Source organism: Carassius carassius, chromosome 28, assembly GCF_963082965.1.
Source record: "Carassius carassius chromosome 28, fCarCar2.1, whole genome shotgun sequence".
NCBI lineage: Eukaryota > Metazoa > Chordata > Actinopteri > Cypriniformes > Cyprinidae > Carassius > Carassius carassius.
In genome coordinates this window covers 9,309,185-9,324,200 of record NC_081782.1, presented here as the reverse complement: position 1 = coordinate 9,324,200, position 15,016 = coordinate 9,309,185, and the positions used below count along the sequence as shown (strand labels likewise).

Genomic DNA, 15,016 nt, shown 5'->3' with positions numbered 1-15,016 from the left:
AACTGTAGCAGCAAACATAAAATCGCAGGATAGGGCATCAGGTGCAAAGATGCAAGAGGCACCCAGGCTTTGATTTTTAAATCTTCTTTCAATCTTTTGCACCACACACTTTTACCAAGCCCCCAGAATGACTGCCAGATCCTTTCCCAGTCTTCCCTGGATGAGGGAATTGCAACGGGGCAAGAGAGACAGGACTTTACTCCCAGCCTGGCAGACAGGGATCCAAGACACAATTTCATGGTTTGTGGCCAGTGCACACCAGTGACTCCTCATCCACTTGAAAGCAGGCTGGTCGGGGATAGGGATGACACCCCCCGCCCACACGCACATGCACCCAGCAGCCCTGTCACCCTCACTGTACACTGCCTATTATAAGCACCCATTCTGCTTCCAGCATCAAATAATAATCCCGGCCCCCGAATTGAAAAATTGTAAACAGGTAAAAGCAACTCACCATTTTATTATTGATTTCGTGAAAATGAATCTCGCAGACCTTTTCCACCACATCCTCGTTCTCGAAAGTTACAAAGCCGAATCCTGTGAAGAGGGATAGGATGGGAGAGAAAAAACAAAGGGGGGGGGGGGACAACTCATGATTGAAGTGAAACAACACAGAAGCAGTTAAATGAACAGGAAAAAAGCAACAAATATCTGTTGAATGCTAGGGCTGTGCAAAAAATCGAATGCGATTTTCATGCCCATCTCATCAGTAAAGACGCTCCTGTAATTAGAAGTATATCTCCAGCACGTGCGTTCGGATCAGGGTTGCCAGGTTTTCACAACAAATCCTGCCCAGTTGCTTCTCAAAACTAGTCCAAAACTAGTCCAATCGCGCTTCCAAGAGGTTCCCCGATAAAAATTGCTTCCCGGGGTTACAATATAAGTTTTTTAGCAGGGTTGCCTTGGTAAAATTCGCATTTTAGGTGCTAAATATCACGTTATTTGTATTGGGGTCGCTTCGACCCGCGGACATGAAAAACTTGGCAACACTGGTTGGCATTTACTACACCGAGCCGTAATTCACTGACAATCTACACAAAATCGATGTTAAAATCGCAGGCGATTCTTTGTCGATTTTGAAAACGATTTTGTGTTAGTTGTCGTTAGACTACGGCTCTGTGTAGTAACTGCCGCTCCACCTGAACCAGTGTTGCCAAGTCTGCGATTGTTTTTCATTTCCGCGGTTTGAAGCAACCCCAATACAAATAACGTGATATTTAGCCCCTAAAATGCAAATTTTACCAAGGCAACCCTTCCAAAAAAATGTATATTTTAACCCTGGGAAGCAATTTTTATCAGGGAACCTCCTGGAAACGCGATTGGGCTAGTTTCGGACTGGTTTTAAGAAGCAACTGGGCAGGATTTGTTGTGAAAAACTGGCAACCCTGATCTGAACGCACGTTCTGGAGATATACTTCTAATCACAGGAGCATCTTTACTGATGAGATGCGCATGAAAATCGCATTCGATTTTTTGCACAGCCCTATTGATTGCTATTATCGTATGAAGAAGGCATAAATGAGCCATTGAGTCGTGCAGCAATCTTCGTTTTATCTGGTCCTAATGCCATGCAAATTATGTATCTAGTACAGAGCAGGAACTCTTTTGCTGTTAAAATGATGAAGTCCTGGGCAATATTAAAATAGCTTTGAGTCTGCTCCTCAGAGATGGAGGAAGCTCAAAGCTGTTTTAATGGGATTTGTAGAGCCAGCCAGCATCTGAATTCCATTACCAAATATTTGATGTTTCTTTGCGAGTTTTTCAATACGTGACACGCTATTTTTCCTCATTCCTAAGTGCCTCTACTGAGGATCCATTTTAACCTCACAGAGCACAACAGAGCCACACAATCCATGAGGAATGGGGAAAATCCAGTGATTAAAAAATAAATAAAAAAAATGCATAAACCCACTGAGACTGAGTCTCAAACTAGATATCAATGTATGCGAACGGAATACTGATATTTTGAAACATGCAAATATAAACAAGACCAGGGGGCAAGAAAAGATCTGAAACATGGAGGGACACATTATAAGCTCTAATCAGCTTCGATCATGAATGTTAATCAAGTGACATAAATGCCCAGTAGATGCTTGCTATTTTCAACTAAAGTTTACATTTAATGAAATGTCATGTGGTGTAAACATGAAATAAAAAGAAGAAAAAAATCCTTACAACTTTAATACATGTGGGTGTATATATAAGCAGTTTTGTTACAATATTTGTAATGATGTTACTACTAATAACATAGTAATTCATATCAATTTTCCAAAGATAATTTGCAATGTTACTAATAATATATTAAAAGTCTATTTAATACAGAAATGAAAAACATGCTCATTATAGCATGCATGCACCTCATTATACAAGAGGTGTATGCAAGTAATTTTATATAAATTTGAATAATGTAATAGATATAACAAAACATTTGTAACTGACTACAAGATACTTTCTTTTTCTCACACCATGGCCAAATAAAACTTTTAAAATGTAATAATAATAATAATAATAATAATAATAATAATAATAATAATAATAAAATTCCCTCTCATACAACTACACTTAATGTGCTGTGTTTTACAAGCCCTAAAGTGACAGAAACAAAATGAACAAAAATAGAGCACTTGCTCTGCTGCTTTTAGACAAGGCTTTTGGCTTTTAAGAAAGTGAGAGATAAGTCCTGGGGTCAACAGGTCAAAGAGGTTGACAGCAAACCCAAAACAGGAAGCCATGGAGCCCCTTCTCAACACCAGCTGTGATAAGAGCTGATGAAGAGGCGGGAGGGATGATAAGAGGGCATGGGATAAACAAGCGGTGACCTCTGGTCCAGTGCCGTGTGAACTCTCTGTGATTATACGTACAGTTTGTTTTGTTTGGGGAAGAAAACACTGGATGAATTATCTGCTCCCTGACTCCATGACACAGTAGAATCCACACTCCTCACCCTGCTAGGGTAAACACAGAGGTGGATGGCGTGTTGTTAAGAGTCAACAGAACGCCGTAGCTGTGCTGACTGATGGGGAATTAGCTACGCTGGAACCGCATGAGGGCTTTGTATTGGGGCATGAGGTAATTAAGGGCAATTATTGTATGTACAGGCTGAAAGGGTGATCTACGGTCATTGCCACACTGTCATCTTCTCCAGAGTTGGAAGACGGCCAGTAGCCCCTCATCGACCCTTCAGCCTGGGCTTAAGCAGCTCCGAGGGTTGACATCATTGACAGGAAGTGAGTTATAGGAGCAGCCGCCCCATGGGAGGATGCTGGAACAGGATTCACAGCCAATTACCTAGTGACCTCTTCGCTCGCAATGGCTTCCTGTACAAGCCTATTAGAGCTTCCTATGACTGATCAGACCTGATGATTCGCTGCAGGCTGGAGCAGGTCCTCCCATTGCTCCACTCCCCTGACTGCTCTGCTCCACCTTTCCTAGCACAGATCTGGGGGTGAATGAATGTAGCTGGTTGTACAGTAGAAGTCACTTTTTTTCTTTACTTCATTTGATAGATGAGCTAGTCGACTCGGAGCCTTATTCATATTATTAAATAATGTCAAGTAGGCCTTCAGTTTCAGCTAATCAGAAAAGATTTGAATGGTCTGAACTGAATTCAACTGAATTGTATACCTCTATAATTCCAAACCTAAATTTCAACTTAATTTAAATTGAGTTAACACAGAATTTCAATAGAATGTTATATAAATTGATAGAATGACAGAATGATATATATAGATGGATAGTTAGATAGACAGGCAGACAGACTTTCAATTTAATTCAGCTGAAACTCATGAATCAAAAATAGTCTATTTATAGATTGTGAATTTTGCACAAGCCTGATTAGTCACAGGGCTTGATTGCTGCTGCCTGGTGTCCTCTGTTCATTTACAGTACCTTTGTTCTTTGATAAAAAGGACACAGCAGGATTCATATAAAGCTATGTTTTGTACAGTCGGGGCAACAATAACTGCATGCAAACAATGAGTCTGAAATAAAACATTTAAAAGGTGGCATTTGCAATGCTTTTCAACATGGCCAGACGTTGCATGCTAAGCGCAGACTAACTCTTTAAAGAGCAGCCCCGCACATGGAGGAAACATCCCTGGTGATTTCAGCCCAGAGACATTTACATGTGTCTGCAGGCCCCAGGCTGATGGGGCTGCCTTTGAAATCATGAGAGGCAGTTAGTTTTCCATCTCGGGCCTCTGCGCCCTTATCAGCCACGCAGCGACCAGTTCTGACAACCAACAAATCAGCTGTCAGGAGCAATTTCTCAGCAGCCGGGAGGGAGCTGGCACGCATTGGGTGGTTCGGGAGGCCTGACGGCTACAGAGGGGAGGGGGAGCAGGTTACAGTACCTGCACCCCAGCAGGAAGCACCTGAAACTGACATTTCCATGCCAATTGACAAATCTACTATCAATCCCAAAATTCTCAACACTCAAAAGTACACGAATGAATACAGAAGACACTAGGGTCAGATTTAACAAGAACTTAAAAATCTGAATTTTCACAACTAAGTTACAAATTGGTTATGTTGTTACATGACAGGACTGGCATCATCTGAAAAAGCAGGTTCTCTTAATTTAATATGGACACTATTATTTACAATATGTACATTTTACAAACAATTACAAAGAAACAACAAGTAACACATTCTATTTGAAATTAGAAAGTAGAAAGTGAAATAGTTTTTTCTTCGAAACATGCTCCAATAATAAAAATTTTTTTTACAGTGTAGCAAAACTATTTTTATTTTAAAAAGTGGGGTTAATCAAGATTGGTACATATTAAAACAACCCTCTACATTGCGAGTAAATTACTCACATATGCGACCAAATCTTCACTCTGAATAAATTCTCAGATTTCACTCATGCGAGTTTAGAGGCTAAGTATAAGTTTATCACAGATATATGTTCACTCGCCGAAACACTTTGACTGAGTGCTTCAGAGTTTTACTCGTCAAGCGATCTGTGCTGTTTCTCAGTTCATCTGAATGGATGTGCAATGCACCTGTATTTCACATACCGTAAACTCTAGTGTGAAGGCGCACGCCTTGCCATTGCATTGTCTCACACACAAGCAGAGAGAGAGTAAGAGAGAGAGAGAGAGAGACATAAAACTTATTGACGTGCTTCATGTAAACGATATTCTTTGTTGTATTTTCCTCTGGAATTTTTAGCTTTTAAGAACTGCCGGGTTTTCTGGTAGTGGGCTGATATATATATATATATCAGTCTGGCGAGTAAACTAAAAAAAATTTACTAGCCAATAGCGATTCAATTACCAAGGTGTCCGTAGAGGATTGTATAAAATGAAAATTACATTTTGTCAAATAAATAAATGATGATGAGTAAAAAAATACTGTAAATGTGTGACAAATTTTCTAGTGTCCATGTTTCCTAAAGTGTTTCATCCAACCCAACATAACTGCAAGTTAGATCATTAGGGGTGGGGTAAAATGTACCTTTTTTTAATGTAACTTTCACAATTAAGGGATAAGTTCAAAACAAAACAAAAAAGAGAAAAAAGCAACAAATAACTGTTGAGAGAGAGAGACAGATATAGAGATAGAAAGCAAGCGGACGTTACAGCAAAAAGTATTAAAACCCTCTCTATCTTTTTGATATTGCTTATCTATTGCAACATTATTGAATACACAGCGGGTCAATATTGTAAAACAGATAATATAATTAAATGTAAATAAAAAAATAAAATAATAAATGAATACTGGTCAAATCTTGAGTGATATATTTTTACTACCATTGCCATCTTAAATTTTCATTTCCAGAATTTTCAGATTATCAAAGAACCAAAACTGCCAACCACAATCTCTAACTAAGTGTAGACGGTAAGAACAGGTAGCGATCCCACATGCCGCCTTTGTCAGAGTTCAGGGCGCTATCGGCAGACTGAGCTCTCGACTGAGCATTGGAAACGGCAGCAAATCAAAAACCTTGAGTGTTCCTAATGACAAGACCAACGCTGCTAACAGGATCTCTTAATGAAGGAGTGCCGATACCGAGGGCCCTTCTCTGCATCCTCTGCAAAGTCAAGCGAAGGAGAGGACAGGAACGATGCAAAACAACAGCTGCCTCTGTGCTGGCAGAGGAGACGTAACATTTTTCCGCCTCAAACACCCCAAGGCATTATCTCGCTCAGTTAGTGACTTAACCACTCTGAACAGGCCATTTCCTTACATTGGAAACCACTTCTGCCTTACAGCCCACCTACACCAACGCAGTGCTCCTACAACACGACACGCACATCTGTTTTGAAGCGGGATGCTTGAGAGAGAGAGAAAAAAGAAACGCATCTATTTTTTCCACTTAACTTGTCTTGAGATCCCTCAATGACAACACATGGATTTCCAATCTAGGGGAGGATAATAAGTGTTAGTGGCTATTACGGAGGCGTCTGGCTGCCATCTCACACTTATTAGCCAGAGCGAAGTAGGCCGGGTCTCAACAGACACCCAGACATTCACAGCCTCTTACAAAACAAAGAGCCACTGCCACACTGAATGCCAGTCCCCCTCGGAGCCCAGCACAAATAAAATTAAAATGCTAAATCAATGAGCCTTTCTCTGACCTTTGCTTAAAAAGCCGAGGGTGCCTGAAGCAGTTCGGTGTATTTAAAGGGAAGAGGTACACAACCGAATCAGATATTATAACGGGCACCTCGTATCCTTTCCAGAGACCAGTGATGGTAAATAGATTGCGTGTTGCATATTAAACGGTGGGGGAAATAGCATGCCTATGGCCGTTCTCATGAATTCACAGACACACTTGCATGCGCGCACATGCAAAATGAATTTCGTACGATGGTATGCTGAATAATATATGACCACAAGATGAGTTCAGGATGGGCGACGCTAAAACAAGCACAACACTTATAAAGAATAAACAAAAAGTCCTGTGTGCCACAAAAATACAGAACCTCAAAAACTTATTGGAAAACCTTTATTTGCATGCATAACTCAACATGCTAAACTGTGGCTCTCACATGGATGCAAATTCTATTCCAGCTCTATTCCATAATTTTTTTTTTTTTTTTATGAATATTTTTTTGTCATCTTTCAACCAGTTGAGACTTTTTTTTTTTTTTTTACCACAAAATTTTTGTTTGATTGCCAGTTATCTGTTATTACTGGGGGAAAAACTAATTAATTAAATGCATCCAAAATACAAGTTTTTGTTAATATAAAATATGAGTATGTACTGTGTATACAACCCGAATTCCGGAAAAGTTGGGACGTTTTTTAAATTTTAATAAAATGAAAACTAAAAGACTTTCAAATCACATGAGCCAATATTTTATTCACAATAGAACATAGATAACATAGCAAATGTTTAAACTGAGAAAGTTTACAATTTTATGCACAAAATGAGCTCATTTCAATTTTGATTTCTGCTACAGGTCTCAAAATAGTTGGGACGGGGCATGTTTATCATGGTGTAGCATCTCCTTTTCTTTTCAAAACAGTTTGAAGACGTCTGGGCATTGAGGCTATGAGTTGCTGGAGTTTTGCTGTTGGAATTTGGTCCCATTCTTGCCTTATATAGATTTCCAGCTGCTGAAGAGTTTGTGGTCGTCTTTGACGTATTTTTCGTTTAATGATGCGCCAAATGTTATCTATAGGTGAAAGATCTGGACTGCAGGCAGGCCAGGTTAGCACCCGGACTCTTCTACGATGAAGCCATGCTGTTGTTATAGCTGCAGTATATGGTTTTGCATTGTCCTGCTGAAATAAACAAGGCCTTCCCTGAAATAGACGTTGTTTGGAGGGAAGCATATGTTGCTCTAAAACCTTTATATACCTTTCAGCATTCACAGAGCCTTCCAAAACATGCAAGCTGCCCATACCGTATGCACTTATACACCCCCATACCATCAGAGATGCTGGCTTTTGAACTGAACGCTGATAACATGCTGGAAGGTCTCCCTCCTCTTTAGCCCAGAGGACACGGCATCCGTGATTTCCAACAAGAATGTCAAATTTGGACTCGTCTGACCATAAAACACTATTCCACTTTGAAATAGTCCATTTTAAATGAGCTTTGGCCCACAGGACACGACGGCGCTTCTGGACCATGTTCACATATGGCTTCCTTTTTGCATGATAGAGCTTTAGTTGGCATCTGCTGATGGCACGGCGGATTGTGTTTACCGACAGTGGTTTCTGAAAGTATTCCTGGGCCCATTTAGTAATGTCATTGACACAATCATGCCGATGAGTGATGCAGTGTCGTCTGAGAGCCTGAAGACCACGGGCATCCAATAAAGGTCTCCGGCCTTGTCCCTTACGCACAGAGATTTCTCCAGTTTCTCTGAATCTTTTGATGATGTTATGCACTGTAGATGATGAGATATAAAAAGCCTTTGCAATTTGACGTTGAGGAACATTGTTTTTAAAGTTTTCCACAATTTTTTTACGCAGTCTTTCACAGATTGGAGAGCCTCTGCCCATCTTTACTTCTGAGAGACTCTGCTTCTCTAAGACAAAGCTTTTATAGCTAATCATGTTACAGACCTGATATCAATTAACTTAATTTATCACTAGATGTTCTCCCAGCTGAATCTTTTCAAAACTGCTTGCTTTTTTAGCCATTTGTTGCCCCCGTGCCAACTTTTTTGAGACCTGTAGCAGGCATTAAATTTTAAATGAGCTAATTAAGTGGATAAAAGTGTAAAATTTCTCGGTTTAAACATTTGCTACGTTATCTATGTTCTATTGTGAATAAAATATTGGCTCATGTGATTTGAAATTCCTTTAGTTTTCATTTTATTAAAATTTAAAAAACGTCCCAACTTTTCCGGAATTCGGGTTGTATTTATTATGTATATCTAAATACAAAGACATGCATTTATATACATAAAATATGTTGTTTATATATTAAATGTATAATCTTGGAATAACGACAATTGATATCTATACAATGGCCATTGCAATTATGTTAAAGGCAGGTATTTCCTTTATTTTAAGTCACTGCTGTACAGTAGCCACCAATAAATGAAAATAATACACGACCCAAAATAAAATCTGTTTCACAGTTTCAGCTACATTTAGTTTCCTCACACCAGTAAGAAAGGAAACTTATGACACAGCTGCACAGCATGCTTTCTGCATCTCACCCTGTAATAAATGCTAAACTGCTTTTTAAACGCTGTTTGCAAGCATAAAGACCAGGCCAGTGACATCAGCAGCTCCGTCTGTTACGGGTGGGTGGCTGCCACAGTAGGAAAGTGACAGGGCAACATTCTGCTACATAGGTTAGCATATGTCTGCATGTGTGTCTGCATGCATATATCTCTTTGGACATGCATTTGGAGAGAGTTTTTTTTTTTTTTGCTTGTTTGTTTGGGTGCTTTTCCCAATATGCTCTTGCTATCAAAATGCTGCCCTGGAAGCGAAAAAGGAAAAAGAATTGCTATGTGCCCAGACAAGTTACAGCAATAAAATCAAAGCCAATGTCAATTCATTTCTCCCCACTCTGATAAATGGGGCCCCTTTCTCATCTATTAATAATGAGAGCAGAAAGCACCACAAGAACATCTGTCAATAAGTTTCATTTTTTCTCCCGGCAGACAGTTGGCTGTCCTGTGCGCTCACATGTGCTGTGAGTAGCTCAATTCTTTAGCCTGAAGACACCCATGGGGAGTGAAGAGAATGATCCTTTCGAGTCAATAAATAGATTGGCATGCATCGATGGGAGTTTGCGGCCTTATTTACACATCCGCTTAATCAAAAAGAAGACGGGCATGGAGAAAAATAGCCTCTCGGTAAGCTCTCTGGAACTTGGAACTCTTGTAAACTAAATGAGACTAGACAGCGTAATCGATTGTAGCTCCAGCCACCCCACTACATTATAATGACTTGGGAGAGACGCATGGCTTTCGGAGAAAACGGAGAGGACCTAAAAGAGAATTTGGGGGGAAAAGAGAGAAGTGTATAAAACTAAAACTTTTTGAAGCTGAGCACTACTGCTGACGCTTTATTAATCTTTTACTCCAGTCGAGTGTGTGTGAGGAGCAGTGGTAGATAGATCTCAAGGGTGCAGAGATAAACTAAGCCGCAATACTAGAGAACTAGCGGGGCAAACTAATGCACCTGCCACTGGCATTTTAAGGAACAAGTTCTATTAGCATGAGTGAATAAACACGCAGGCCTTTAATATGTACTGTATAACAGTGATTCCCAACCTGTACAGCAGGGGGCACTTTAGCAGTTTTAGGAGGAAAAAATTTGTCAGCTGCACATCCATGATGCGAATCTCCAGTTCCACCATATCCCAAAGGTGCTCTATTGGATTGAGATCTGGTGACTGTGGAGGCCATTTGAGTAAAGTGAACTCATTGTCATGTTCAAGAAACCAGTCTGAGATGATTTGAGCTTTGTGACGGTGCATTATCCTGCTGAAAGTAGCCATCAGAAGATGGGTACACTGTAGTCATAAACGGATGGACATGGTCAGCAACAATACTCAGGTAGGACATGGCACTTAAAGGATGCTCACTTGGTACTAAGGGACCCAAAGTGTTCTAAGAAAATATCCCCCACACCATTACACCACCACCACCAGTCTGAACCGTTGAGACAAGGCAGGATGAATCCAAGTTTTCATGTTCTCTATGCCGAATTCTGACCCTACCATCTGGATGTCGCAGCAGAATTCGAGACTCATCAGACCAGACAACGTTTTTCCAATCTTCTATTGTCCAATTTTGGTGAGCCTGTGCAAATTGTAGCCTCCGTTTCCTGTTCTTCTGCTGCTGTAGCCCATCAACTTCAGGGTTCGATGTGTTGTGCGTTCAGAGATGGCATTCTGCATAACTTGGTTGTAACGAGTGGTTATTTGAGTTACTGTTGCCGTTCTGTCATCTCTGTCCAGTCTGTCCATTCTCCTCTGACCTCTGACATCAACAAGGCATTTTCGTCCATACAACTGCCATTCACTGGATATTTTCTCTTTTTCTGACCATTTTCTGTAAACTCTAGAGATGGTTGTGTTTGAAAATCCCAGCAGATCACCAGTTTTTTTTTTTTATACTCAGACCAGCCTTTCTGGCACCAACAACCAATCTACATTCAAAGTCACTTAAATCCCCTTTCTTCCCCATTCTGATGCTCGGTTTGAACTTCAGCAATCTAGATGCCTAAATGGATTGAGTTTCTGCAATGTGATTGGCCGATTAGCAATTTGTGTTTACAAGCAATTGAACAGGTGTACCTAATAAAGTAGCCAGTGACTGTATATATATTGATAGTAACATAAAAAAATACATGTCAAGGTATAAAAAAATGCATAGCTTCACACATTCAGTTGTTTTAATAAAACTAAATTATATGCATATGTTTTGGTGATTAGCATATGTTCAAAAATGTATTTGGACACTGAAGACATAAATACAATTGCATGAAGGTTTTTGCATTATATAAATGACAAAGACCAAATGGAATTGGTTTTAAATCAAAAAGAGCCCACTTTCTGAGCAATAATTTAACAAGAAAATAAGTTTCTTAAATTTTAATTGATAAAACAATAAATATACAGTTCAAAATTAAGGAACACATTACTGCTTTGGTTTCAATTAAGAATTTCAGCCTTCCTGATGGGGCTGTGGAGTACATTCAGTAAAACAAAATGGTAGGAAAACACTGATGTTACAAGATGATTTCGCAATCACATCTGTGGGAAAGATATGAGAAGTAAACCTATGATAGGGTGCCCTATCTTTGGCTTAAAAAACGAACAAAAAAACATTAAGGTCACTGCCGTATCCTCACAAGTGGCATTGAAGATTGATGTCAACATTAAGCTCTCCAAAAGCCACCAAACTAAAATACCAGCCACTTCCGAAGCAGCCATTCCTCCCTAATGGCTAATGATCTGAGTCCTTCCTCCCTCATTACAAAAGACTGATGAATGGAGAGGTGCGATATGTGCACAGTCAGCAGGGTACATCTACACCAAATGTGGAGCACAGCTCATAGAGAGAGAAAGAGGGGGAGAGGGAGAGAGACTGGCTTTTTTATGAACCCAAACCTTTCATTCAATTATTTCTATTGAATCAAGTGAGTAAAATCATATATCACAAGTTAAAAGTAAATGATAACAGACCAACTCAAAACCAAGTTGGAACTTAACTTTTTATGTGCAAGTGCCTTTATGACCCCCCTGTATCTTCCAAAGGAGCACTATAAATCAGCAGTCTTTCATCTCAGCAAATGTATCGCCACCAAAATCTGGGGTGAGACCCAAGACATCTTTCCTAGGAAAAGATTGAAAACCTAATAAGATAGGAAATCCATGTTTCAGATTTTGAGCCTGTAAGTCAAAGATCTTTTTAATATCTCAAAAAGCAACACTGACCTGTGAGTTTGGTATCTAATTTTAGTAATAAAAACAATTCAACTTGATTAGCTTCAATTGTCCTTGATAAATAATGTTATGGGATCTGATGAAAGACAGACATAGATAGAATGAATGAAAGAGTGATAGATAAAATGATAGAACGACAGACATAGAGACGGTTAATGTTACAACTGATTAAGCTCAATTCAATAAAAACCTGTTCTGCTTTGTATGTAATTAAAGATGAAATCAAAATAGATGTCTACAGACAATAAGATCAAAAGGTAAATAAAAAACAGGAAAAAAGGGCCAAGGGAATAAAGTACACAGCTTGTACAGTTTCTTTGCAATTACCAGAAAATAAAGGATTATAAGGATGTAAGATATTAACAATGTTAGAATTTAATGTGAATATTTATTGAAATATCGCTCTGAACTCCTACATATCGCGTACCATCTGGTCTTTCACTCAACTCTGCCTGCGGAGTTGAGTCATTACAACATATTGCTATCTTTGACAATTTTTTCTGTGACTAATATAAATGAAATTAATTGTCATTTCAGTTTGATTGTGCTGTGGACACTTACACAAATTATTATTAAGATTAAGCATAAACTGATTGTCAACACACTAAATGGCATAAAAAAACGGGGACTAAAAAACAAACAAATAAATAAACAAGTCTACAAAACTAAACCAAAATATCTATTCCCTTGCAAATGATTGAGCCATCTTTTCGCAATCATCCTCCTACATTTATCCCATTCTCATCTTTAACTATGCGAATTAGGCTTTCATTGTGTTTGTGGTGGTTCCACTGGCTCTGACAGGGCCGGTAATGAAGAGCCATATGGGACGGCGCTTTGAGCTCGATGCTTTCTGACAGTTCTTTCTTTCATAATCCATAAACTCCACGCAGTCTGCTGCCTTTTTCACAGGCGCTGGAGCAACAAGTCCAATTTCACCCCTCTCCCCTGCAAACAGGCTAATGTGATTACACTTGCATCAAAACAATTTGAGCCTTAATTACAGCAGACACATCAAGGCGAGGGCCATGATAGGAATTTCTCAAAGGAAGCAATTGGCATGACGAATTAAGGAGAGAGAGATTTAAAAAAAAATGTATTTGATAATGCAGCGTTTGTTGCCGTAAATGCCAGTGGTGGGAGTTGGCGCCAGGCTCCGGTGTTTACCCTTCAGAGTGAAATAAAACTGATCCATCTCACCGGAAAATGATTGCATCAGGGTGCCTAATTATACTCTCTACTACAGGTGGTCTTTATGTCGGTATCGAGCGATATTGAGGTTTCTCTCTGGGTCATCGTGTGCGCCACAGAGATTCGGTAACATCTGTTAATTCCAAGGTTTAAATCTCAATTGATACGAAACAAAAGTAAACACGCATCTGTTCTCAGGTGTGGTGGTCAAAGGTTAGGCTTTGGGCCCTCGGAGCGCTTGTGAAGGAGTCTGTATGTCTCAGCAGAGCTAGCGAGGAAGTGCTCTTCGTTTATCTGCCATTGAAGAATGCATTCAGCACATTTCACCTTATCTATCTCCTCCCTAACGCGGACCTCTGGATCTCAATCATTTTAACTAATTAGCCGTTCCAAACTCTTTCCAAAACAAGCGCCAACTCCGTAAAAATTAAACCGATGGATCTCATTACCACACTCCTCTATTGGGTATTTTGAGTCATGGCGCTAAAAGTCATTGTCCTTGAGCTGGGCACCTGAGTGAACGCGGCATCAGGATATTACATGGAGAGAAGAGATACAGAAGTGAAGGTGAAAGAGAGAACAGAGAGAAGCTGATGAGCAATAAAGGTTGTTGACTGCTCTGAAGAGATATGCTGCTGATGGTTAAATTGTCCCTGACACAACACCCGCAGCCCGCAAAAAGTGTGTGTGTGTGTATATATATATATATATATATATATATATATATATATATATATATATATATATGTTGACTGGTATAGCTTTATCATTGTCCCAGTAGATCCCGAAAATAACAGTAAAATAAGTACAAAAATGCATTACATTTCTCCATTCTTTGTACTGTAATTTTCTGTTATTTTCGGTAGCTACGGAGACAGTGATAAAGAAAAATACATCATGCCTGAGTCTGTCAACAGGATGTTAACAAAGATCAGAAACACTGAAGACGAGAGAAAAAGCTCACTGTTCATGATAGTCAAAATATAAGAACAAAATATAAATACTGAATTGGGAGTATGGGGTTATTTTATTGTATAACTGAAGGAAACTGTCTTGAGAAAAGTTTTGGTGGCAATGGCATTTTCTTCTCTTACATCCATAGAAAGCGCAGCTCAGCTTTGTGTACACCGGTATCCGAGGAAACACTACATTGTGGCTGGTTCATAAGCAGAATCTGCTGTCAGAGAGTGAATATGCATCTCATTCAGACCTTCTGTTTTTGTTTCATGAAGGTATGTTGCAATGTGTGTAGCATCTTTGTTTGGATCGACATTAAAATGCAGTGGTTGCCTCTAATTTCAAATGGCTACAGATATTTTCGCTTAAGGCCAGTTTGATCGGTGCATCACTAATTACAATACTAAATAAAAGGCCTCAATTTGGAAGTACAATCTGTGATGTCTTTTTTTCTATCAATTCTTCAATGGGTGGATCTTGTCTTTCATAAAA

At 39.4% G+C, this 15,016-nt stretch overlaps 1 protein-coding gene across 11 annotated transcripts in view; it reads right to left on the bottom strand.

The window, feature by feature from the left end:
• Nucleotides 1–15,016, bottom strand: part of msi2b (musashi RNA-binding protein 2b) — a 277,421-nt gene that overhangs the window by 57,811 nt on the left and 204,594 nt on the right. For all 11 annotated transcript variants that reach the window (XM_059514191.1, XM_059514189.1, XM_059514190.1 and 8 more), the window contains one exon: nucleotides 455–537. In XM_059514191.1, coding sequence (XP_059370174.1) covers nucleotides 455–537 — 83 coding nt within the window. The remainder of the gene's footprint in view (nucleotides 1–454; nucleotides 538–15,016) is intronic.